This window comes from Mus pahari, chromosome 7 (genome assembly GCF_900095145.1).
Source record: "Mus pahari chromosome 7, PAHARI_EIJ_v1.1, whole genome shotgun sequence".
NCBI lineage: Eukaryota > Metazoa > Chordata > Mammalia > Rodentia > Muridae > Mus > Mus pahari.
The window spans coordinates 81,112,475-81,136,650 of record NC_034596.1 but is presented as its reverse complement, the minus strand read 5'-3'; the positions used below and the strand labels follow the sequence as shown (position 1 = coordinate 81,136,650).

Genomic DNA, 24,176 nt, shown 5'->3' with positions numbered 1-24,176 from the left:
ATGGACTCAACACAAAATCTACAACCATCCCAAAAATACTTTTAAAATCACTTCAGTAAGGTGTGACTTATAGCTTTTAATCCCAGTACTGGAGGAATGCAAGCTCTAGGTCAGCCCGTCTCAAAAACTAAACAACAACAAATTTTAAAAAGATGTTTACATCTGGGCTAAGTATAGTATCAGTGTAATGATGAGAGGACAAAGGGTGGACACTAGGCACCTTGCTGAGTGCTATCTCACTTAAACCTTCAGGACTCCTGCATGTGGGACCAAATGAGCCAGAGAGCTTGGGTGGCTGCTTGGCCCCTGCAGTATCACCCACCAACTGAAGCCTGTTTCACCACTGCATTTGCCTTGTATGGTTCCAATGAAAAGGGAATTGTTGGCTGGGCAGGGGTGGCACATGCCTTTAATCCCAGCACTCAGGAGGCAGAAGCACACAGATTTCAGTGAGTTCAAGGCCAACCTGGTTGAGTTGAACTAGTTGTCCGACAGCCAGGGCTACACAGAGAAATCTTGTCTCAGAAAATCAAAAAGAAAAAAGAAAGGGGGGATTATTTGGCACATAAACCAAGATTTCTTTTTTCCTCCTTCTTATGCAAAATGGACTTTGTTTTTGAGACAGGGTCTCCCTATGTTGGCTAGTTTCCAACTTGCTATGTAGCCTAGGCTGGCCTCCTATCTCTGCCTTCCTAGTGTTGTGATAACAAGCACACACTGCCATCCTGGCCACAAAATGGACACCCAAGGGTGTGTGGACAGTGTGACTCTAGACAGGAGTCAGTGTAACCAGGAGCCATATGTATTAACTTGGTTTTATTTTTCCTCCTCGGATCTATGGCTGGGCAGATGCCAGATGCCCATTTTTTATCTGGAAGTCAAAAGTGTGAGGTGAGCCCATACACTCACTCTTCTTCATACCTCAGTTTCACTGTGGCCAGCATGGACTATGACCCATGAAGGCCCAAGACTCCAAATACACCCTCCTATCCACTGGCACGACAAGAATTTAGGATTAAAGGGTGTTCAAGAAATGGGTTATAACTAATCAAAAGTGACTCCGTGTCCCACAAACATTCTTACTGTCCCTTCAAGAAAGCATCGTCATGTAAACCTGGTAAACCACTGGTCAACAGACTACCAGCTGCCCACAGAGGAGGGGCAGGCAGCCTGAGGAGGTTCAGTACACGTATCTCACTCTTCAACATCTGCCCCTACCTGCCCGCACCTGCCTTCTGAAGCCATGCTAGCCAGGGCTTACAGAAACTGCTCATGTGCAAGACTGGAGAACACCACCTCTGCAGCCCCTGGACCTGTGCAGGTAGGGAAGGGTAAAAGTATGCCCTAGCCGTTGCTCTCTGTTGGGATGGGGTTTACAGGAAGAGCGAGGGTACCGCCTCCTTCTCCACCAGCATTTGCTTCCAATTACTGGGAGTAACCTTCCTCCCTTTCCTCAGCCCCCTTCATTTCTACCTTTTCCATACTCTATATTAAAAATATATCAAACCATTTGTTCCTTCCTCTTTAATATTTCTCTTAAGCTTAGTTCACTCAGCTTCCTGGGCTCACTGACTTTCTTGGTTAATGAGGGATCAGAGAAGATTAGGTTCCTTGGGACACATCACTCAAGAGCAGAAGCAGGAGAGAAAGCATCTAAGCACATGGACTGAATCAGTGAAGCTTTACAGTCTAACAGACTAAGATGAGGGCCTGCTGGACCCTTTATCCTTCTGGCTTCCTGCCTCAAACAAACACCCTTACCATTGCTATATCTGAAGATGCAGTCTTCTTTTCTAAGTCTGCCATCACTAAAAATGAGAGGGACAAGCATGGTCCAGCAGAACAGCTGGAAAGCTCAATGGCAGGAGACACAGGTGGGGATGCAGTGAGCAGGGCAGGCTTCAGTTCTCCTGTCTGGGAATCTCTCGGCAGATCAGTTTCACAGGAGCTAGAAAATGTTCAAGTGAATTTATCACTGGATGTAATAATCCCACCTCCTAGACTTGATGCTGTAGACATACTTACACGTGTGCACAGACATGTACAAGAGAGTCAGTGCAGATGCCAGTCGGATGCTGCTTACCAATGGGATGGCGAGAGGACTCATACGTTAGCAAACTACAGTCTAGCTACTGCTTCCACTGCGCACATGGAGCGGTCTTGTGTATGGTACTTGTGTAGCTAGCTTTCTTTTCTTTTCTTTTCTTTTTTTTTTTTTATTATTATTTTCTTTATTTACATTTCAAATGCTATCCCGAAAGTTTCCTATACCCCTCCCCCCACCTCTGCTCCCCTACCCACCCACTCCCACTACTTGGCCCAGGCCATGCCTTGTGCTGGGTCATATAAAGTTTGCAAGACCAAGGGGCCTCTCTTCCCAGTGATAGCCGACTAGGCCATCTTCTGCTACATATGCAGCTAGAGACACAAACTCAGGGGGTACTGGTTAGTTCATATTGTTGTTCCACCTACAGGGATGCGTAGCTAGCTTTCTAAAGGTAAGAATATCCAGGTTTCAGGCTATAAAGAAATAAAAATAAAGACGTGGCTCTTTCTGACCCTATGCAAAATGTCCAGAACTAGACAAATCACATGTCCCAAGCCAGACTTAGGGAGGAGACTTAGAGAATTTCCGGAAGCACAGACAGGATGACAGAAAGAGGGTCACTCTCTGTCGGCATACAGTGAAGCCAAAGGTTTCAATGACACGGCCATGATAACAATGTCAGGGAATGATGAACCTACCAAGTGGTCTACCTTAAGTTTATTGCGGGGGTGGGGTGGGGAGAGGAAGGGAGGGCAGGAAGGAGGGAGGGAGGGAGAGTGTGTATGTTGGGAGAACCACACAAAGCTCTAAACATACTTACAGATACCAACAACAGATAAAGGTTTTAGATAACATCTAAAACAAAAATTAGAAATTATGACAAATACCAAGGTAGATACAAAAAGAAACAACTTTTTAAAAGTTCAGAGTGGTTCTGGAGGACAGAACTTCAAGTTGGGTAGCACTGGGAAGAAAAGGGTCAAGTGAATTCACTACAAACCACACAGACTCACTCAACTTCTAGACTAAATTGAACAATTGGCTTTTTGAGACAGGGCCTTCCACTGTAGCTAAGGGTATCCATGAGCACGCTATATAGTCCACGAGGCTTTGAACCTGCAGCAGTCCTTCTGCCTCAGTCTCCTCAGAATTACTTAACTTTCATTCTCATGGGATGGCCCTCATGAGCCCCATTCACTGACATTCATACTCTGCAATCCTCTCACAAGCTGAAGTGGCTGGCCTACCTGGGTCAGCAAGAGAACCAAGGTGAACACTCAAACTATACCACAACCCACCAAAGCTTGCTGACCTTGGAGCTGGCAAAAGTTCCTCAGATCTGACTCTAAGGTCACATACAGAAGAGAAGAAGGAGACAAGCTGTACTCCATCTAAATCAGACATGTTTATATATAATAAGCAGTTACACCGTTGAGACGCCTCAGTGGTTAAGAGTACCTGCCGCTCTTGTAGATGATCTGAGTTCGGTTCCCAGCACCCACAAGGCAACCAACACTGCAACTCCAGCTCCAGAGGGTCTGACAGGCACATGCATGCATAGGCATATATGCAGACAAAAGTCCCATATGCATTACAAACAAAAACCAAACCAAAACACACACACACACACACACACACACACACACACACACAAACCCCAAGAGAACCCTGTTTTGTAGCTCCATCTGTCCTGCAACTCACTATGCAGAGGAGGCTGGCTAATTCACAGAAGTCTCTCGGCCTCTGCCTCTGCCTCTTCAGTGTAGGGATTAAAGGCATGCACCACCACCCCTCAATAAATAAATCTGTAAAAAAATTTTTTTCACTGTTCAAAAGGGAAGAAGGCAATCCACAGAATGGAGAAACATTTATAAATAAAAACTTTAGTAAGGAATTAATATGAAAAATAAGGAAAGAATGCAAATGTAAGAATAAAGCAAACCTGATTTTAAAGTGGGCAAAGAAAAGGAGGTGAAGAGACACATGACAGCTAGCACACTCATGAAAAGATGCTCAGCATCCTAAGTTACCAGGGAAACCAAAATCAAAAGTACAAGATGCCAACTCATACCCATTAGGATGGTTACAATTACAAGACAAAGTTACAAGATTCTGGGGATAAAGGAGTACAAGGAACCTATGCATTGGGACCATGACCCCATTAGTGGGACCATGAACCTACTGTTGGAATAGGAACCAGCATGGTAGCTATGAAAGAAAACAGGGCCTCAAAATGACACTGCCTTTCTCCTTCAAGAAAATGCCAAGTGGCAGGTTTCTCCAGGGCTGAGGAGGGCCCTGAGGTCCAGAGAGAGTCCCGGACAGCTTCTACAGTGTACAGCACTGACATCAGGGCTGAGGAGGGCCCTGAGGTCCAGAGAGAGCCCCGGACAGCTTCTACAGGGTACGGCACTGACATCAGACTGAGGAGGGACAGTGACCTTGTCTTTTCCCTGAGCTCTGTGTGTCCCATCAAAGGTGAGGTTTGGTTGTCCTGTTCCTCCACAGAAACAGACCAATGCAGCTCAAGGCGTCTGTCACACTGGGAGCCCATGGCTGCTTCAATCATGATAACTGTATTAGGGAGGCCAAAGCGGCTCCTTAGGACCATTGTTTTGGCTTCCTTTTACCACGTGAGACCATGTTGGAAACACCAGTACTCAGCAGAGCCCCACAGCGTCCCTGTTAGGTGCTAGGGTACATAGTCTCTGTGGTACTATGATGGCCAGTACTAAAGGCTGCTATGCTTCTATAGATACACCACCCTGAACTGATAAAATGACTGCTACGCCACAGCCGGTGGTTGGTCTGTCCCTACTACAAATATTACCAAGACCATCTCCGATTCCATCTCTGACAGCAATAGTTACATGACCCCTGACCTCTGGAATGAGAAAGTATTAAGTGTTTCTGTCAGATTACCTCATAAAAGTCTATCATCAGAGTATCCTGGCTCTGACTGTGGCCATCAGCTAGTGTTTTTACATAAGAAAAAAATTAATCCTGAGGACAAAAGCTATAAGTATCACATGATCCAGTAATTCCATTTCTAGGTATACTCTCCAAATAATCAGAAGCAGGGCCACCAAAGGGGACCTGTGCTCCTCCACATCTATTTGCAGTAGGCAGAACCCACATGTCAATCAACCATGTAGACCAACCCACTCTGACACCTGTTATTTATAAGGATGAGCCTTGAAGGAGTAATGTTGAATGGACAGGTCATGCAAACACTGGAGAAATTCCACCAGTACCTAGAGTAGTCAAACTAGCAAGACAGAAAGCAGAACAGGAGTTCTAAAGGGGAGGGGTGGAGAATGAGGAAAACTATTTGGTGACACCTTCCAGTTTTATGGAATGAAAAAAACTATGGCTAAAGATGATATGATGTTGCACAGAGTGAATGTTTTAACTATATACTTAGGAATGGTTAAGATACCAAATTTTATGTTGTTTTGATGTAAAAAATTAAGTTAATTTCATGTTATGTCTATTTATAACAGTGAGAATTAATTAAATATAAGTGAGAACATGTATCTTCCATGCTAGGTCATGGAAGCTCCTGCAGCTTCACCTTACTCTCTGTTGAACCATCTTCTGAGGAAGCCAACTCTACTTGTAAGCTGAATAGAAAGCCCCGTGGAGAAGTCCAGGTGATGAGATGCCGGGGCCTCTTGCCCACCCCTGAGAGAGAGAGAGAGAGAGCCATCCAGAAATGGACACAGAAAGGGAAAAGGACCTCATGGCCCCAGGGAAGCAGCAGCTGGCTGTAGCCTTCTGGCTGCACGCTCTTGACTGGGTCACAGGAAAAGCCAAGCCAGAACCACGTGGCTGAGTTGTTCCTCAACTCCCCACCCACAGAACCCAGACAACAAATGCTTATTGTTTTAGATTAACTTGGAAAGGAAAGGAAGCAGCTTTAAATGCACTGTCATGCTGCAGCAGCCTGCTATCCTTTGGGGGTACAGTCTAGGGGATGGTAATGTTGCTGGCTAAAGCTGTAGGCAGGAGGCTGGCTCTCAGCAGTTCTGGATTTAGCAACCTCACACGTGTGTGCTGTTTGGTCAGCTTGTAACACACATTTACGCTACCTTTTTGTTTCTTTTGGTGCTGGAGGCGGAACCCAAAGCCTCACACATGCTTTTCCCACTCAGCACGGCCCCAGCATCCCCTAACTGCATGTTTCAGTTTCAGAACAGTGCTACAGCTGTGTTTATCACACACAGCATCTAGCTGGTTGGCTCCTGTGGCATAGGGTGCGGCTGGGTATGTTTGTAATATTTATGACAGGAAGGATGACATCAAGCTAGTGGCAAACATAGAATGTACATTTATGTGGCATGGATACAGCTTTGCTGGTGAGCACAGCGGAGTCACACCAGGGCAGTCCTGGTGCCAAAGGCTGGGCCAGGGAGAGCACCACGCAGCTCTTCCACATGTGGCAGCCAAGTCCTGCTCTCATGCTGAGTCCAACTCAGGAACTCACAAGGCTAAGGACTTTTACTGTCTTTTAATCTCTTCGGTTGTGTTGACTGGAGTTCAGTTCTGTGGATGTGTGAGGCACACACAAAAAGCAGAGAAGCAGCTGGTGCCACAACTGGGCCAGCTGTGCTTTAAGGTACAGTACCAGAGAAAGCCCTAGCTCCTGTTCAAAGTCAGCAGGTGGACTGATTGCTCTGCTTAAAGAATCTGATGTGATCTTCATAAAGAAAAAAATTGCCTTTTAAAAAGTCATGGTGTAAGTGCTAAAGTCAGCCTAGGTGCTTGCCAACAAATGAGTAGGTAAAGAAATGTGATAGAAAGAAAGTTTTATTCATAAACAACAACAGAATGGTTAAACACACACACACACACACACACACACTTACATATGTTCTCACACACTCACTCATATACACACTCACATGAGATAGGAAAAAAGATAAAGGAGAGGAGTTAAGGAGGAGGGGTAAGGGAGAGTAGTGTGTGAGTGGGGATAAATATGTGGAAAATGACATACATGAATAAAGATGATACATATAAATTGTCATAATGAATACCATTATTTTGTATGCTAACTAAACAGTTTAAAAAGAACACAATTATGTCATTTTCAGCAAAAAATTTGATAAAACTATAGATCACTGTGCTAAGTAAAATAAGGCAGGCTCAGATAAATATCATGTGTTTTTTTCTCTCTCTCATATTTAAAACAAAGATTTTCAGAAGAAGTAGAAGGGAGAGAAGTTCTTGGGAAGAAAAAGGGACCAGGGAGCACAGAGCAGGAAAGGGTAACAGATATCAGTACGATTGATACACATGATGTAAATGTATGAGTATGTCATAGTGAAATCTGTATGGTGACTACATTAATGAGAAAAAAAATAAGTGGTGGTAGGTTAGGAATGTAGCTTAGTGGCAGAGAACTAGCTCGCCTGGCATGCGTAGACCCTGGTTCAATCTGCCCCAACCCCAGTAACAGATGTAAAGCCAGGCACAATAACACACCCATAATCCTTGCACATAGGAAGCAGGTCCAGACTATGCTGTGAGACCCTGTTTCAGGCAAGAATGAGAGAAGGGTTGGGTTTGGGAGAGGGGGCCATTGGGAGAGGGAGAGGAAGAGGGAGAGGAAGAGAGACCAAGAGGGAAGGAGGGACACACACACACACACACACACACACACACACTGAGAGAGAGAGACAGAGACAGAGACAGAGACAGAGACAGAGACAGAGGAGGGATTGTGCCTTCTTGTGGTATGAAGGAGAAACATTGGGTAGGAAGCTGTTTAAATGTGAGTCTAGGTCATGTCTGTGAACGTTCATGTTTGAACTCATTCAGCATATACAATTAATGGAGATTATATGTGAGTCACTTCATTTAGGGATAAGGGTAGAAGTGTGTGTGTGTGTGTGTGTGTGTGTGTGTGTGTGTGTGTGTGTGTGTGTGTGTGTGTGATAATCTCAGAGGAGGTAGTAGTAAAGCACAGAAATCTAATTATAGTATGGCAGAAATGGCAGAAATGCTACAGCTGCAGGTAAGTAGGCTGCCCCCGCCTGTGAGGATAATGGAAGACAGAGAGTGAGCATGAGAACTGGGTTGATCCATCTGAAGAGAGGGAGTCTGGACAACTCCTGGCTCCTTGAGAGCTTACCAGCAGCTCTGGCTCCTGCCTTATCATTCTGCAGGCATGAGAATGTGCATCAGCTCCTCGGGTTTCTCTGAGCCGCACCCTGTGACACCGATAACACTGCAGAGATGGCATGGGCTCTTATCCCTGTCTCCTCAGCACGTACTCAATACAGAAGTGGTGCCCTAAGCGTAGCATGCTCATTTTCTCCTAACGACAACTGTGAAAAGGAGACATTTACCTAGATCTTAGAGATAAGGATATTAGCTTCAAAGAACGTGCCCTGGTGAAAGAGTGGCTAAAAAAGAGGAATCCAAATTGGTTTATCTCTAAAATACATGGCCTCAAGCACTAGGTCATAATGTTTTAATGTGAGACTTCAGGATTTCAAAATAAGAGATTCTGAAATTACTCAAGCTAGACTATGGTGCTAAAAATGATATACTTATTTACCCCAATTTTTTCTTAAGGATATGCTTCAGAGTAATATTCTGTCTCTCTTGGTGTGTGTGTGTGTGTGTGTGTGTGTGTGGTATGATGTGTACACGTGTATGTGTGTGTGCTGTTAGGAGGCACTGAACATCAGAATCTTGACAGAGGGAGGGTGCAGCCTTTCCAGATGAAAGGTCAGAATTTAGAGAAAGGAAGATATCAAGAAAAAGGGTGCCATGGGCTTGAGGGTCACTGGATTTGGGGAACATCTTACAGAGAAGCCAGGGCAGGGAGAGGGCAGGAGGAGTAGGCACACTGATGAAGGTGAGTGCTTGGCTGAGGAAGAAAGGAGGGGAGCACAGGGCCTATGTGAGACCTGGGGAGACTGTGGTCACACTGAGGAGTCTGTTCAGAGGGCAGCTGCCCTCAGCTCAGAGCCTGGCAGGCAACTCTGCTGGTAAAAGACCTGAGGGTTAAAAAGGGGAGCTTGGCCAGGCTTAACAGGAAAGGGAGGCAATAGAAAACAATGGCCTCACAGGTCTGAGGGGAGGAGCTGGGAGGCCTTAGGAGAGTGATGATAGGAAGTACCTGGAATGGACCACTCCAGGCTTTAAACACTTGCCAAGTTAACCTAGTAACTCTACCCTGCTCAGTGACTCAGCAAGGAGATTAGTCTGTACATCAGCAGCATAAGTAAACAGGCTGCTTTACAGGGCTGTGAGTTACGAGAACTGAGAACCCTGAGTGAGCAGGGCTTTAATGCTAAAAGAATATTCATGGACAGGATCTCCTTAGAACCTTTAGAACCTCCATCGCTTTTCCATGGCAAATTTCGGCTTCTATTTTGTCTGGTGCTTTGCCCCAAGTCAGGAAGTCCCAGGCGGATCTGGGCTTGGCGCCGAGGTCTTCCCAAGTCCTACTCCAGGGTTCTTTGGGCACACATAAAATACAACCCTTCACTTCAACCAACTTACATTTCAGGAATGGAAAACCAAGGTAACTCTGCAAGGGAAGGTATACTGAACCCCACATTAGTGGAATCCAGGGGCAACAGCACAGCTTAGGATGGCTGACGCCTGGGCAGAGAAAGGGATAGCTCAGCAGGAAAGCAGAGGCAGAGAACAGGGTGGACTGCACCTGGCCTCTTGGACCTAATCCATCCCTGTCCCCAGCACAGTTGCGGCTACCAGTCAACACAAATCTACTGCTGGCATCGTGCTAGAGGAGGAGCCAGGGCCAGCACAGTTAGAGTTCCTTACTGGGAGACATCAGGGAAGGGAGTGATAGATATAGTTCAGTGTATCTCAAGTGCAAGAGCCCAGTCTGTCCAAGAAATACAGCACCTCCAGGTTTCCGGACCTGACCATGCTCCATTCTAGAAGAAAGGGTTCCGCTTCTCCTGCAGCAGGTGGTAAGAACAGGACAGCCAAAAGGGAGGGTGGGGCACTCAAGGGGCCATTTGTCAGCAGAAGAGTAGCTAACTGGTAAAGCCAAGTGGGTGTGTTTAGCCCTGAACGCCACAATTTCATACTTAACCCTCCCCAACTACCTCTAAGCTTTTCTGTGAATACTACGCACATATCATAAAGAAATATGCAACAGGGGACGATATAGCGTCGGCAGGCAGAGTGCTGAGGCAGCATGCCTGGCAGCCGCTGAGACAAAACTTCAAAGCTCTGGCTTTTTTGGAAAGCCATCAGGCAGGACCCCACCCATTCCCCTGCTAGCCGGTTTCCCTGGGAGCCAGTGCGCGGAACCACTTCCGCAGGTTTGGCTGTGTTCCCCAGGGCTGGAGCTTTAGAAGCCACGTCAGGACTGCCAGCCGGGCAGGTGGGGAATGGGGTGAGGCAGAGGGGTGGACGGGAAGCAAGATCTGCCCCAGTATCTAGCCACAGACTGCTCAGAAAACAACGTGCTAACACTTTGAAAGTTCTTCCTGTCAGGTGGTCTGGCTCCAGACTGGTTAGGCACTAGCAACCCTGAAGCTCTGCCTTTTGAGCTTTCCAAGACTTTAGAAAATTCGCCCCTCCCAGGACCACAAATTAGTTCAAGAACAGCATTTGTGGTAAATGGCCAGATCTAGACAAGAGAGGCTCAAGACTATAAGATCCTGAGAGGAGAAGCAAGAATATGCCTGTCTGACAATTCCATTTCTTTTCATTTTTCTGACTAGTTTGGGGCTTTTATTAGTCTCTAGGGTCTGTGTTACCCAAAATGGGAACCACAAGCTACGTGTGTCTTTTGAGCTTCGATTAAGGCTAATGAGACTAAGAAATAAAACTTACTAATTTTTTTTTTTTTTTGGAAATAAGGTTTTATATAGCCCAGGTGAGCCATTTAGTGGAGGGTGACCTTGAACTTAGATTTAAGTACCCAAGTATAGCTTGTGACTACCATACTGGGCAATGCTGGCCTCCCTTAAGGACCCTCTGAGCTTCACTGAACACTTTTTTTGGGGGGTGGGGATGGGGGGGTGTCGGGGGGGCTCTATTCAGAGACAAAGATACAAAGCATTGGTTGGCTCCATTCTCCCAATCTTTCAGTAGACTGTGGACAGCGGGGTGAGCACGCAGACTACCACTACACAAGGGAGAGCACAATGCTAACCAGGAGCAGAGCTGGGGGCTCAGTGGTCAAGGACACATGTGGCTCTTTCAGAAGACCCAAGTTTAGATCTCAGCAACTACATCAGGCAGCTTGTAAGAGCCTGACTTGAGTTCTGAGAGATCCAAGTGCCTCAGCTGATAACCAGACACATGCATGTAGTCATTAGAATGTACATACCAGATACACAAATAAAAGTAAAGTCTTTTTTTTTTTTAAAGGGCAGCAGTGTGGTGACCTGACAATATGCATTCCCTCCACCATCACTCCCACAGGGAGGCCAGAAAGCATATGTAGCAAAGGACCAAAGAGAGAGGAGCACCTACAGTCAGAGGCACACATTCAGCAGATGCTACAGCTTCTTGCCAAGAGGCATGAAAGAGGCTGGGAATGAAGGGTGTGCACAGATGGCAGGCCACTCAACCATCTGCTAGAAACAGCTTCTAAGAGTCGTGCTGGGCCGGGCGTGGTGGCACACGCCTTTAATCCCAGCACTCGGGAGGCAGAGGCAGGCGGATTTCTGAGTTCGAGGCCAGCCTGGTCTACAAAGTGAGTTCCAGGACAGCCAGAACTATACAGAGAAACCCTGTCTCAAAAAACAAAACAAAACAAACAAACAAAAAAAAGAGTTCTGCTGGTTCTACTGAATGGGAGATGGTGACAGGAGCAAGGAGCCTGTACATCCATCAAACCTCCACACTCAGCTGTCCTCCCACTGCAGAAGACCTTGTGCTTGCAGGGTACTTCTGATTTTAGGTAACTAGGAGGAATTAAATAAGGACCAAAGGAAAGGGCCTAGTGTGGTAGCTCATACCTGTAATCCTAGCACTAGAAAGTCTGAGGCAGGATTATTATTGGGAGTGTTAGACCAATCTCATCTCAAACAAAAATAAAATACAAAGGAGACCAGATCCAGTGAGTTGAGACGTGGGGTCTGGGAGAGAGTTTCCTAAGCTCAGGGAATCAACCAGAAATTTTTGTCCTCCTGTGTTCAATTCACTAAAAGGACGGGCTCCGGTACAATTCACTGAAGGGCCAACCTGTGGGAACTTCACATTTGCAAGCCATCTATTCAGTGTGGAGGAAACCAGACCTTCCTTCCAACCATCTGTCATAAGAGGAGACCAGAGGACAAGGAGATGAGAGACCTGTGAGGTTTGCTCGGGTGGTCAGGTACAGTCCGGGGAGGCTGAGGAGCTCTGCCCTAAGAGGCACTGGGCTAGGACAGAAAGGTGACTCACGCTTCAGGGAAATGGTGACAGGAAGAGGAACTCAAGAGTGACACAGGTGACATGAAGACGCAAAACATACAGTAGGCTTAATTTTTCCTTTAAAATAACTATTTAAGCTGTGCAGTGGTGGCACACACCTTTAATCCCAGCACTTGGGAGGCAGAGGCAGGCGGATTTCTAAGTTTGAGGTCAGCTTGGTCTACAGAGTGAGTTCCAGGAAAGCCAGGGCTACACAGAGAAACCCTGTCTCAAAAAAAACAAAACAAACAAACAAAAATAATAAAAAATAAAAAAAATTTTAAAAACCCAACAACAACAAAACCTATTTAATAATTCTTTTATCTGACAAAACATATAGACTAAGTTTGCATTGTGAAATGGCTGAGTGAAATCACTTAACAGACATGCCTTATTCTGAATACTTCTAAATTTTACTTGGTGAGAATAATTTAAATCTCTTCTTAGCAATGTTATTAACTACAATAAGAGGGCAGATGAGATGGCTCACCTCCTAAAGGCACTGGCTGCCTAGCCTGTGGATCTGAGTTCAATCCCTGTTATAGAGGGTGGGAGGCAAGAACTAACGCTTACAACTATAACCTGCATGCCAGCACATATATGCACACACACAATAAATAAAATGCACTTAAAAAATTAAATGCAGTAACTCTTTTTCATCAATGCTTTCAAATACATTTTGAAGATTTCACGTGCTATTTTGCTTTAAATACAAAGAACACAATTGTCTTGTCACCAGGCATGGTAGTGTATACCTTTGATCCTAGTACTTGGGTGCCAGAGATGAATGGGTTTCTGTGAGTTCCAGGCCAATCTGATTTACACAATGACACCTTGTCAAAAAAATTAAACAAAAAAATTATCTATTTTATTTTTAATTAAGTATATGTGTGTATCTGAGTGTCAGTGTATAGGTGACTTTAGGTGACTGGAGAGGCTGGAGACAGAGGCAGCACATCCCTAGAGCTGGAATGACAGGTAGCTGTGAGCTGCCTGGCATAGGTGCTAAGAGAGGAGCAGGCTTTCTGCAAGACCAGTGTGCACTTCATCCACTTAGCTTTCTCTCCAGTCCCAATACTGGGTTCGTTTTTATTTTACTTTCTTTTATTATTTTATTAATGTGTTTGTTGAGACAGGATCTCACTGTGTAACCCTGGCTGGCCTGGAACCTGCTTTGTGGACCAAGCTGACCTCAAATTCCCAAAGATCCACCCACCACTGCCCCGAGTGCTGGGGTTACAGGTGAGTAACACCTGTACAGCGGCTGGTTTTGCTCCTCTGCAGTGCTGGGACGACGTGTGGGAAGGAATGATGCTAAGAAGGCAGGCTGGGCCAGAGGGGCGGTCAGTCACCTTGGAGATTTGGCCCAAATCAGCCTTTTTGTTTTTCAGACTGTGGTGTTGCCAGGTCACTTTTTCCTGAAAAATCTGTTATGATTACACAAATTAACAAGGTATTAATAAACAAAGCAAAATATTTAGGACAAATAAAACAGATTAGAAACCAGCCTGGAGAGGTGGGCCCTACATGCTGGAGCCTAGCACTGTCACCTGGTCCCCATCACTGGGAAGTCAGTACTTGGCTTTTCTCCTGAATTTCTCACTTAGCTATGAGCGTGGAAGAAAGCAGAATAAGCGTTTATCTATACTTCTGAAACTCTCAACTTTCTGGCACCGTGGTTGTGTGAAATAAAAAGATCTCTATGGGAACCAGATCAATTTCAGTTCCTATTCCTCAGTGTACAATGTGTTTTTTGACTAACACACATTTCAAGCAGAAAACACTATTTATTTAAACTAGTTCCCATCCACAGTCTCTCAGAAATACCTGGCCCACTTTGCTGATCTTTCTCCACCTCCAATTTTCTTCACAGATCTGTACACTGTTCATAGTCTGGGACTGGACGGAAATTCTTGCTTTCCACCCACTGGTACCTCCTCTGTACTGTCAAGCATCCTGATGTCAAGTGCTCCCTTTTAATTACCTGCCTTGGATTTTACATGAAAAAGAATAACAACAACAACAAACCAAAAAGACATATAGACTAGAGTTCCCTAGTCCATCTGACCAATCTGTCAATGCTAGTTGAAAGTACAGAAGCGTGAATATCATCTGTCTGGTTCATAGATCCCACACAGTCAGGTACCAAGGAAACACCTTGGTCTCTCAACTCCCACCTAACCTTCTAAAATCAGCATCCAGCTTTCAGTGATGTTTGGTCAGTTTAATCAACCAGCAGGAACATCCTTGCCTTCTGAACTCTCACCACTTTAAGAATAATGATGTGTATCAATAAGGCACATATTCTCTGATAGTACTTGCATTAATGATGTCACTAATTTTCCTCCCTACAGATGCATCCTCAGGGCCTGAACCAGCTCTGGTGTTTAGGAAATCAACAGCAGGCTAATAGGGGAAGGCATATTAGTATATTAACTATCAGATGAAACCACTTCCCTGATGGAACACTACCCATCACCAGTCTCACCTTCCCTCTCTCCCCAAGGATGTCCATGTTCTTGCTCTCTCTCTGGGCTTGTACTTTTTAAACTCAAGAGCTAGGCTTCCACAGCCTCGAGGGAATGGCAGGAACTTAGCAGCAGCACAGTGGAACTGCAGCCCACTTTCTTTGGTGCCATTTAGCCACAGAAAATAGTCCAAAACCCCTAGCCATTATGCATATGGGTCACCTCCTTCAAGGGATCTTCCCCTGTCATGTCAGAAAGCCTTACTTCTCACCTAAACTCTTCCACATCACGATCACATCACTGAGACATACTCACATTTCTCTCTTGTCGCAGGATGACAGCAAAATCTAAGAACCAGGCCAAACGTCATGCTGACCGCTGTCTTGAAGTCTAATTAATACATCTTAACTTGGTGATTGATCAGAGTTGCACATCAAGTCTTCGCTACCCCTGAAGCGTACAAATGGTCACATTAGGACCATTCTGCTATGACTTACCCTGAAGTTCTTCCATACTGCCTCTCTGTTCACAAGCTTTGCTTATATCTCCTGAAGGACACTTAAGTAACTTGCTAGAAGTCTAGTTTCTTTAATGGTTCACAGTCAATATGAGGGCATTCACTTCATAATATGGCCATAAACCTTAGTACAGTGACCAGAAACTGCTGCTTTCTCTGCCCTGGTACTGTAGGACGCCACACAGTGATGGCCTCACACTCTACAGGGGGTGCAAAAGGGTGTGGGGCAGGAAATGCTGATTCAACAGTTTCTTGGTTCTGGTATTGAAGTGAGGGTCTCAGGTGTTAGGATTCTATGGTCATTACAACAGGGGGGAAGGAGTGTTTCCTTCAAGCTTCTTCGACCCCAACTCCTGTTTGTTGTTTAAAGTGCTGACTGCCAGCTTGGCTGGGCTTCCTCTGGTAAGAGTCAGGAAAGCTGCCTGCCTGGCCTTCCTCCCAAGTGTGTTAAGTCAGTGCTGGGTAAGGCCTCCTGATGGATCACCAGGGTTTCTCTGTAGAAGTGAGAGGCAAAGACAGAGTTCTCTCAGTGCTGGAGTTCCCCTCATACTCTCTCACTTGAAGAGATGCAAAGATAACAGTGGGGAGAGTGGCAGCAATCTGAGTGAGGACTTAGGCCGGATTAGAAACGCAGCCTCCTGAATGCCACTTCAGCCTCTCTACCTATGAGGGTTAGTCAACTTCGGATCCAAGAGAATTTTAATTGAGTCTGTGCTGAACACAAATTTTCCATAATGATATTTTCCATTTTCTCTGTAATGTTATAATGGCTACCTACATATATAATATTAGGTATTATAATCTGGAGACAAAGCATTGTGGGAAGGTATGTGTGAGCTATCTGCAGACACTACATCGTGTGGTATGAGGGACGACAGCACCTGAGGCTTTGGCATCTGCAGGGTCCTGTAACTTCTCTTTCAGTGATACTGAGGGATGACTAGAAGTTCTCAGTTCTACTCAGGCACAGGAATCTGCTCTTTATGACTCTAAAAACTAAAATAAGCATCAATTTCATTCAGATAGCTAAAATCTTACAAAGTGAAGTTACATGAGATAGGAGTATGTGTCTATGTGTGCTCGCCCTGTGAGGCTTTTACCTTCCCCACTCTGGGTGCAAACTGGGAAAGCTCATGGCGGCAACACAGCAGTGTGTATTTTACATCTGACTTGTGGATGAGAAGGAGCTACTTCTTGTTCTTAGAGACTAGGCCCCAAGTTCCCAAGCATCCTGTGCTCGGGCACGATGCCCAGCCAGCTGTGAGCGACACTTTTCTTGTGTTTACCAACTGCTGCTCTCATGGTAAGGAACTGACCCTGTGACACGTTGGAGCTGCCTGGGTGTACACCTGTCCCTGAGGAGGTTATATTGTTGTGGCTGAGTGGGCACAGAAAGCGGGGAGCTTCAGGGAAATATGCACAACTTTGCTAGTCCTATGCCGGGGAAGCCTCAGGCTTGGGGGATGTCGGTGTGGAGTTCTCAAGGGATGAAGGTCAGGTAAAGTTTATTTTATAAGAAAGAAGAAAAGAGAAATAAGTAGTGAAAAATCACTTCTGTGGAGCTCCAACATAAAAGAGCTGTTTTGTTAGCCTGCCCCCACCCCACCCCCAAAGTGGTTTCTTTCTGTGATTATGCTCTTTGGCTGAAGATTGTTGTTTATATAACAGGATGAAGTACAAAATTATAAGCTCCAAACTCCTCCAGAGAAATGCTGTCCCAAAGCTCGACCCCCAGGATAGATGGAAAATAGGAGTGTTTACTGGGTGAACACTGAGCTGCAGTGGAAATGTCAGTATTCAGAGGACAGCAGAGAGGAAGGTGCTGTGCAGTCTCTGCCCTTCAACAGAGTTCAGCAAGGGCAGTTTCTTCTCTGCCCCCCACCCCCAAGACTGCCCATCCTCTGAAAGACTGCCTCTGGGCAATCTAGCTCAACTGCTCTACGGGGCAGTGGGTGTGCTATCTTGACCAGCACAGGGTCGAGTGCTGCAGCAGCATCTTATCTTGGGCAATCTGATTTTAAGTCAGTCTCTTGGAGTCAGTCTGCCTGACTCGTCCCTCACCGGTCTCCCCAACTCAGAGTTATCAAGAACCTATACCTAAACCAGGCACTCCACTATGCTGGCTACTTTCATACATAATTCCATTTAATCTTTAACAACTAACAAGATGGGTATTATTATGCACATTTTAAAAAGATAGATAGGGCTGGGGATATAGTTCAGTGGGAGAGTGCTTGTCTAGCAATGCATAGGCTGTAGGCTTAATCTCTATTTACTATCACACACACACACACACACACACACACACACACACACACACACACACAGAGGTTGGGGGTAGCTGAAGGTATAGCTAACTATAACTTGTCCAAGGTTTACTTGAGAAAAGCAAGGTCTGTCATACCCTTAGGTCCTCTCCCTTTCTGTTGCCATACATCTTCCCTGCAGGGATTTCAGTCCCATTTCCTATTAAGTTGGCAGCTTTGGTTTCTGAACAGCTTCTGTGGAACATAGACCTCTCTTTTAAATCTTTGCATAGATTTTTCATGTTGTTGTTTTATAAAGTGTTCTAAAAAGCACACAATTTTGTATTTTCCATTTTATGTGTACTTACTTAACACGTAATAATGTTAAGTACATTCACATTATTCTACATTAGATCCTAAAATATTCTCATTTTGCAGGGCTGAAATTCTGTATCCACTAAACACTGACAGACTGCTGCTTCCTCTCCTCTTGCCCAGCCCTTGGCAACCACACACATTCTACCTCTATGGCCCTGGGTGCTTTAGAGAGTGTATATGTTTGTCCCTTTGTGGTGGGCTCATCTCAGTGCACTAGTTAAAGGTTTTGTCATTCTGTAGCAATAATGTCTGAAAGGACTGAAGTCTGATCCGTTCTTCATTGTCTTTCCAATTGCCATAAAATGCAGCTACCTGCATATGCTGTCTGGCACTGCTCTCTAAATTGTTTCATGTGTACAACTCCTTCTCATACCAGATGTTAACTTCTTGGTGATCAAACACCATGGATTACATATTCTTTAATCCCTACCTACCTGCATACCCTCTACTGAGTACAAGGACCACACAGTCTGGAGATTAGTGGCTACTCTGTGTTACTTGACCCTACAGCCAGCATGTAGCACAATGCCTAACATAGGAAATGCACAGGAAATATCATGAACACACCAAATTCTTCTGTCCAAGGACCAAGAATGAAAAGATGTTAAGTCAGAGACCTGACTCCCCAGCAATATGTGGGGGAAGTAATTTAAACAAATGGAGAAAAGTATTAGCTAAACTGGAATCAGAATCTTTGAAAAATGTATTCTAAATATTATACCCAGCAGGACATCAGGTTCTTTCTGACTGGTTACTGAAGGCGAGGACAGAGGGAAGGTTAACAACGACTGTCTGGGGTTTTCAGGAGTCCCATTCTCTGGCAGAATGCCAAGTTTGGAGATGGAAGCGCTTACCTGGAGTTAGAGCTGGCTGAGCATCTCATGCCCAAAATATCTTGTTCCATTGCAAGTACGAATAAACTCTGCTTGTATTCTGTCAATTCTCCTAACTTTAACATCGAGGAACAGACAAATCCCCAGGATCTGTGTGTGTGTGTGTGTGTGTATGGGGCTGCATGTGTGTGAAAAAGCCAGAGATGGATAAAAATAATTCAATGACAAATGCTGGAAAAACACACAAAGGGGCAGAAGCCAGACATTCGTGGGATTCCCTGACAGCTCGACTCACAAGGAAGGGCTGGTCTGGAAAAAACAGGGCCTCAGGTTCCTGCCAAGCTGTCTGAGGCCCTGTCCTTCCCAAATCACTGCAAGCAGCAGCCAAAGCTTTAGTAACCCTTCCAGGTCTCACAGAAGGACTCAGGAAGAGAAAAACACCCTGAGCCCACCAGGCGCTCCTCACCTAGAAAGTCTCCCTGGCTATGAGGTCCAGCTCCATGAAAGGAGAGAGGAGAGAGACTCACACACCTGCTCTCAGCCTCAGATGGTTCCCTCTTTGCCCAGAAAACAGACGATGGGAAACCCAGTCTTGCTCACTAGCTGGGGAAAATCCAAAGTAGCCAGGTACTAACATCTAGGGACCAGAGACAAGGCCTGAGGAAAAAGGTCATAAAATGTGGTACCTGCATCCCGGACTTCTGCTGGGTAACTCCACACTGGCCTTGCCTGAGACGTGCCGCGGGCTTTACACATGTGACTGCATTTGGCCCTAACAAGTCTCTCTTCTGGAGAATGGCCTGCAATTAATCTCACTTATTACCTCTGAAAAGTAACAACAGAGGAATGGCGGGCCAAGTCCAACCCCAGAGTGTCTAGGGAACTGCAAGCTGCACGGCCAGGTCTCAGACTGACTGGGCAAGCTGTGGCTCTCTGCCTCACTCTCCCACAACAAAGCCTGAGCAGGGACTCCAGACAGACCAAAGGAACCAGGGGATTTGAGGCACTGGACTGAGCTCACACTGACCCAATGGGAGACCACAGCCCTGAGGCTACACTTGGAGCAGTTTCCAACAGCAAGGGAAGAATAAGGTTGTCTGGAGAAAACTTGTGCGATCCATAAAACAGAGAACAATAGCAACAGGGGGAAATGAGGAGTAACATTATCTGCAAGTCCTAGTGAGTCACTGGTTATTCATTCCTGTGGCTACCAAGTCTCAGTTCTCCGACATGCTGACGAAAGTGCAGCCAGCACCGGGAGTCTCTTTACATCTTCGCTTTGCTGGGCAGCCTAGTTTACTGTCTGGAATCTACGCCTGCCATCACAGGAACTAGTAAGAGGACCTTTTATTTACTTAGCCTCCACTTCCAAGGAGATCAAAGGCAACCCAAAAGCTCTCAAAACAGGCCAGTTTATAGGTAAGCATGCTTATCCTATAAAAAGATTAAATAAATAGCTTAGAGTCTCTTAGTGTCAAAAGCAGTAATAAAACTCACATCTCTAAGCTACAACTCCCATCTTCATTAAGCTTAGTCACTTCTTACTACAAAGGAGGAAGAAAAGATTAAGTCAATATCCAAAAATACCTTCTTCACAGGGACTTACCATGTGAAAATGAAATCAGGCCTCAGGACTGAGCTGGCTGGGACCTCAGCACAGCCCAAACTGGGACATCAGGATTCACTTAGCACTGCTCTTGGCTAGCTGCTCCCAGAGTTCTACAAGGAACTGGAATACTCAAGTTGAGTCTCTAGCCATCCTAGCACCCAGAGGTTACCTGGAGCCACAGAAGACCTCCCAAGGCTCCTTACTGGAGCACTGGAGCCTGGCAACAGGCTTTATGTTTAAACAGAAGCATGGAAAGTTGTTGTAGACAATTATGTCAAGGTGGAAAGCTCAGGGAACTACATGGGGAATAAATTCTGGCTGCTGAGGCAAATAAATAACACCAGGTCACTGCAGGGCTCAGTGTCTGGCTGGGAGAAGGGCAAAGGAAATTAAGTCTTGGCTCTGACCTTGACACATCCTATCATCTTTCCTCGTATTTCTAACAGGTGCTACCAAGAGAAACGTCTTTAGCTAGCCAGAATTTTTAGTAAAGGCGCCCCTACCAAATATGCGAAGTGCTACAAATTCTGCCTCAACTGTGTACTCTGATACCTTGTTTATAGTAAGAAAGTACCTGTTGCTGTCATCCACATAGACCAGCACAGACTGTGGCACAAATGTTCCACAGGACTGCTGGCTCTGCTGTGGTGTGAAAATACAATACATGCAAACATTTGCAAGGTGAATAAAGCTGTTAAGTACAAACAGCTTCCTTTTTATGACTTCTGTCTCAGGAATGTGGTTACTCTGTAGATTGTACAAAAGACAACAGTCTTTTCCCGTGGGGAGGACTTTGTGGAAAGCACCCAGTCTTAAAGTGCTGCAGCCTTGTTTGTCCCCAACTCCTCTGAGTTGGTTCTTCTGATCCCAACCACAATGACTATGGGAATAAGAGATACCACTCCAGGGCATGACATAATGTGCTTAGGTTTATGTCACTTCCGTGGCATGGTTTCTGGTTCCAAAATTAGCTCCTTAAACACTAATTCTGACACCAACAGCAACTTCAACAGTTAGGTAGTTCCTCCCTCCTATGTCTTTCGCCTGCCTTTTCAAGCTTCCAGCAAGTAGCCCAGAAGAGAAGGCAGCTGGGACCACTGGCATGGGGGTGCAGGAGCCACGCTCACACACTGGGCCACCTGAGACACCTTCATTTCAAGGGAAGAGGACCCCTGAGGTCAGAACACTTCACTCACTCTCATAATCACATCTCCATTGCCTGTCTGCCTGAGGGGCTCTGCTTCGGACTCTACACTCACAGACAACAGCCCTTCAATCAGGGCTAAGAAAGGGATCACCCATACAATTTGTCATGGTTCCAGTATTGTTCTTTAAAAAACAAATTTAGATAGGTGTGGTGGCAATGCCTTTAATCCCACCACCCAGGAGGCAGAGGCAAGTGGATCTGAGTTCCTGCCCAGTCTAAGGCAAGACTACTTGAAGTTGGATGGGTAGGGAGGTGGGGATGAACTGGGGGTAGGGGCTGGGGATAAATATGAAAAAATCCAATAAAATGGGAGTAAACACAAAACAAAGTAACAAAACCACTCACTCCAACTATTATTGTGTGTGTCTGTGTGTGCACGCTATGGCAGCCATGCTGAGCTCAGGGGACAGGGAGGGACGCCATCCCTGACTGCTGCCCGCCCGCACTGGCCTGTGGACTGAGATCAGGTACTTAGGCTTGTGAGGCAAGCACAGGCACCAAGCATTCTGTGTCAGGCTGAGGCTTTAGTACAAGATGCCTTCATTGCCTTTTAGGACACTGCCATACTTGAAAACTAAGAACCAGGTATTTTTTATTTGGGAACCTATTTTGTACTCCCCTACACCCCTCCCTGCTTCATAGACCAAGCATTGATTTTTATTTCTTAAAAAAGCTACATATTTATTTTGCTTTCTGACTCTGTGCTGTGCCTTCGACACTTTCACAATGATTTTCTGCTCCTCAATTAGGAAAGCCCGCTGGATCCTGTCATGGACACCCTTGGCGCACACGGAACCACCATAGGCCCTGCTGACGTGCTTCTTAGTCTTAGACAATCCCATGAGGACTTTAGGTCTCAAAGCCCAAACCCCTCGCAGTCAGCCTGGATACATGCGGACTTAGGTGCCTTCCCCACCTTCCGGTGTAAAAAAGAATCCTGTTGCCAGGGTCTGAAGACAGACTAGTTTTGTTACAGACTGTACTGCAGGAAAGCCCATGTCAAACGCTGGACCATTCTGAGCGCCTCTCCAAGCATAATAAAATACCTTCCCACTTCTCAAATCAATGTATTCGAGGAAGCTGTAGGCAATTATGTAAACTGGCTTTTGAAAACATAAGATACAAATACCCTTCCAAAGCAGAGACCAAAGTACCCAAAGCACAGTGCAGTATGGGTGTAAAAAGAGCTGGAGGCAAGCATGAAGGTAAAACTCAGCCACCTACCATAAGTGAGGAGAGACCCAGCGATTCTCCTAACTACCAGGAATTTCCTCCTCGTGAAAACAACCTTACGAATTAAACTAGACCTTGTGCTCAGTGCTAGAGTCTGTGGGCAGGCAGAGAAAAGGCAGCTGGCTCGCTAGATTCCACTCAGAACTCTCTGTGGCACCATCACACTCAGGATGCAGCGTAGGCAGGTCAGTCCTGTGTACCCCAAATGCTAGCCCCAGGCCTTCACCCACTCACCTGCTTCCAGGGGGGCTGGAGTGGGTCTCAGAAGCATGGAGGTCTGACTGTATAGACCACGTTGGGCCACTAGGACTGATGACAGGCCGAAGGGTAGGGGGGGTTGATGCACTGCTTCTGTTTATGACATTGCTCGCCAAATTCAGGTTTGTCACCTAGAAATGAGTGGAGGGAAAGAACTTGATTTCACAAAGTTTTAGAAAAGTATCATGAGAAGCATGTGGGAGCAATCACAGTCTGCGATGCTGACTCATCAGGGCTGAGAGCAGGGCTGTGACAAAGGCACAGAGCACAGACTGGCTTCTGTGCGCAGAAAGCAGAGGTAGGGAGTGCGAAGTGTCTGAGAGGTAGATGGAGCCTAACTCCCTCCCCTACTCTCGGGACGGTACTGGGCTGAGCCAGGCAATGTTCAAACCAGACAGCCTTCTTCCTCATCTGGAGGTTCTAAATGCTCAACAAGCTTTAGTTGTAGATAAAGATAGCAATAAAAATGATACAAAGAACTCAATCACTCAGAAAGAAAAACCTGGACAGTCCACTAACATGGATATTAACATTCATAAACAATTTACACAAGGATGGAATGTGAACAGCCAATTGAACATTTAAAACTAGTTGTTTCCATCTGTAAATGAGAATTATTTCTTTAAAAATGTAAATGTAAAAGGGATTGTGAGACATACCCGCCACACTGCTATATAGTTAAATGTGTCCAACAGTGACAAAAAGTAGCTTACAGGTGCTCAGACTACTGCTGTGACTGTGAGGGGAGAGAATAGTTCCTGAAATCAGTTTAGTGAAGTTACTCAGTACACTACCTATAACACCATACACTCACTCTGATGTATGGACTTCTAGACCAATTTAAAGAATGCAGCAGGTGACAATTTCACCAATGACCATTACAACAGCAGCTAATATTTGCTAGAATCAAGGGAGAAGCATGCTTTGTACTAATGAGTCCAATCCACACTTCTAATGAAAATTCAGAGTCTGGTAATCAGTA

The 24,176-nt window shown here is 45.6% G+C and overlaps 1 protein-coding gene across 13 annotated transcripts in view; it reads right to left on the bottom strand.

The window, feature by feature from the left end:
* The window catches only part of Ttll5 (tubulin tyrosine ligase like 5), a 228,384-nt gene that overhangs the window by 73,116 nt on the left and 131,092 nt on the right, over positions 1-24,176 (bottom strand). For all 13 annotated transcript variants that reach the window (XM_021201541.2, XM_021201542.2, XM_029540627.1 and 10 more), the window contains one exon: positions 23,171-23,325. In XM_021201541.2, the coding sequence (XP_021057200.1) occupies positions 23,171-23,325 (155 nt within the window). The remainder of the gene's footprint in view (positions 1-23,170; positions 23,326-24,176) is intronic.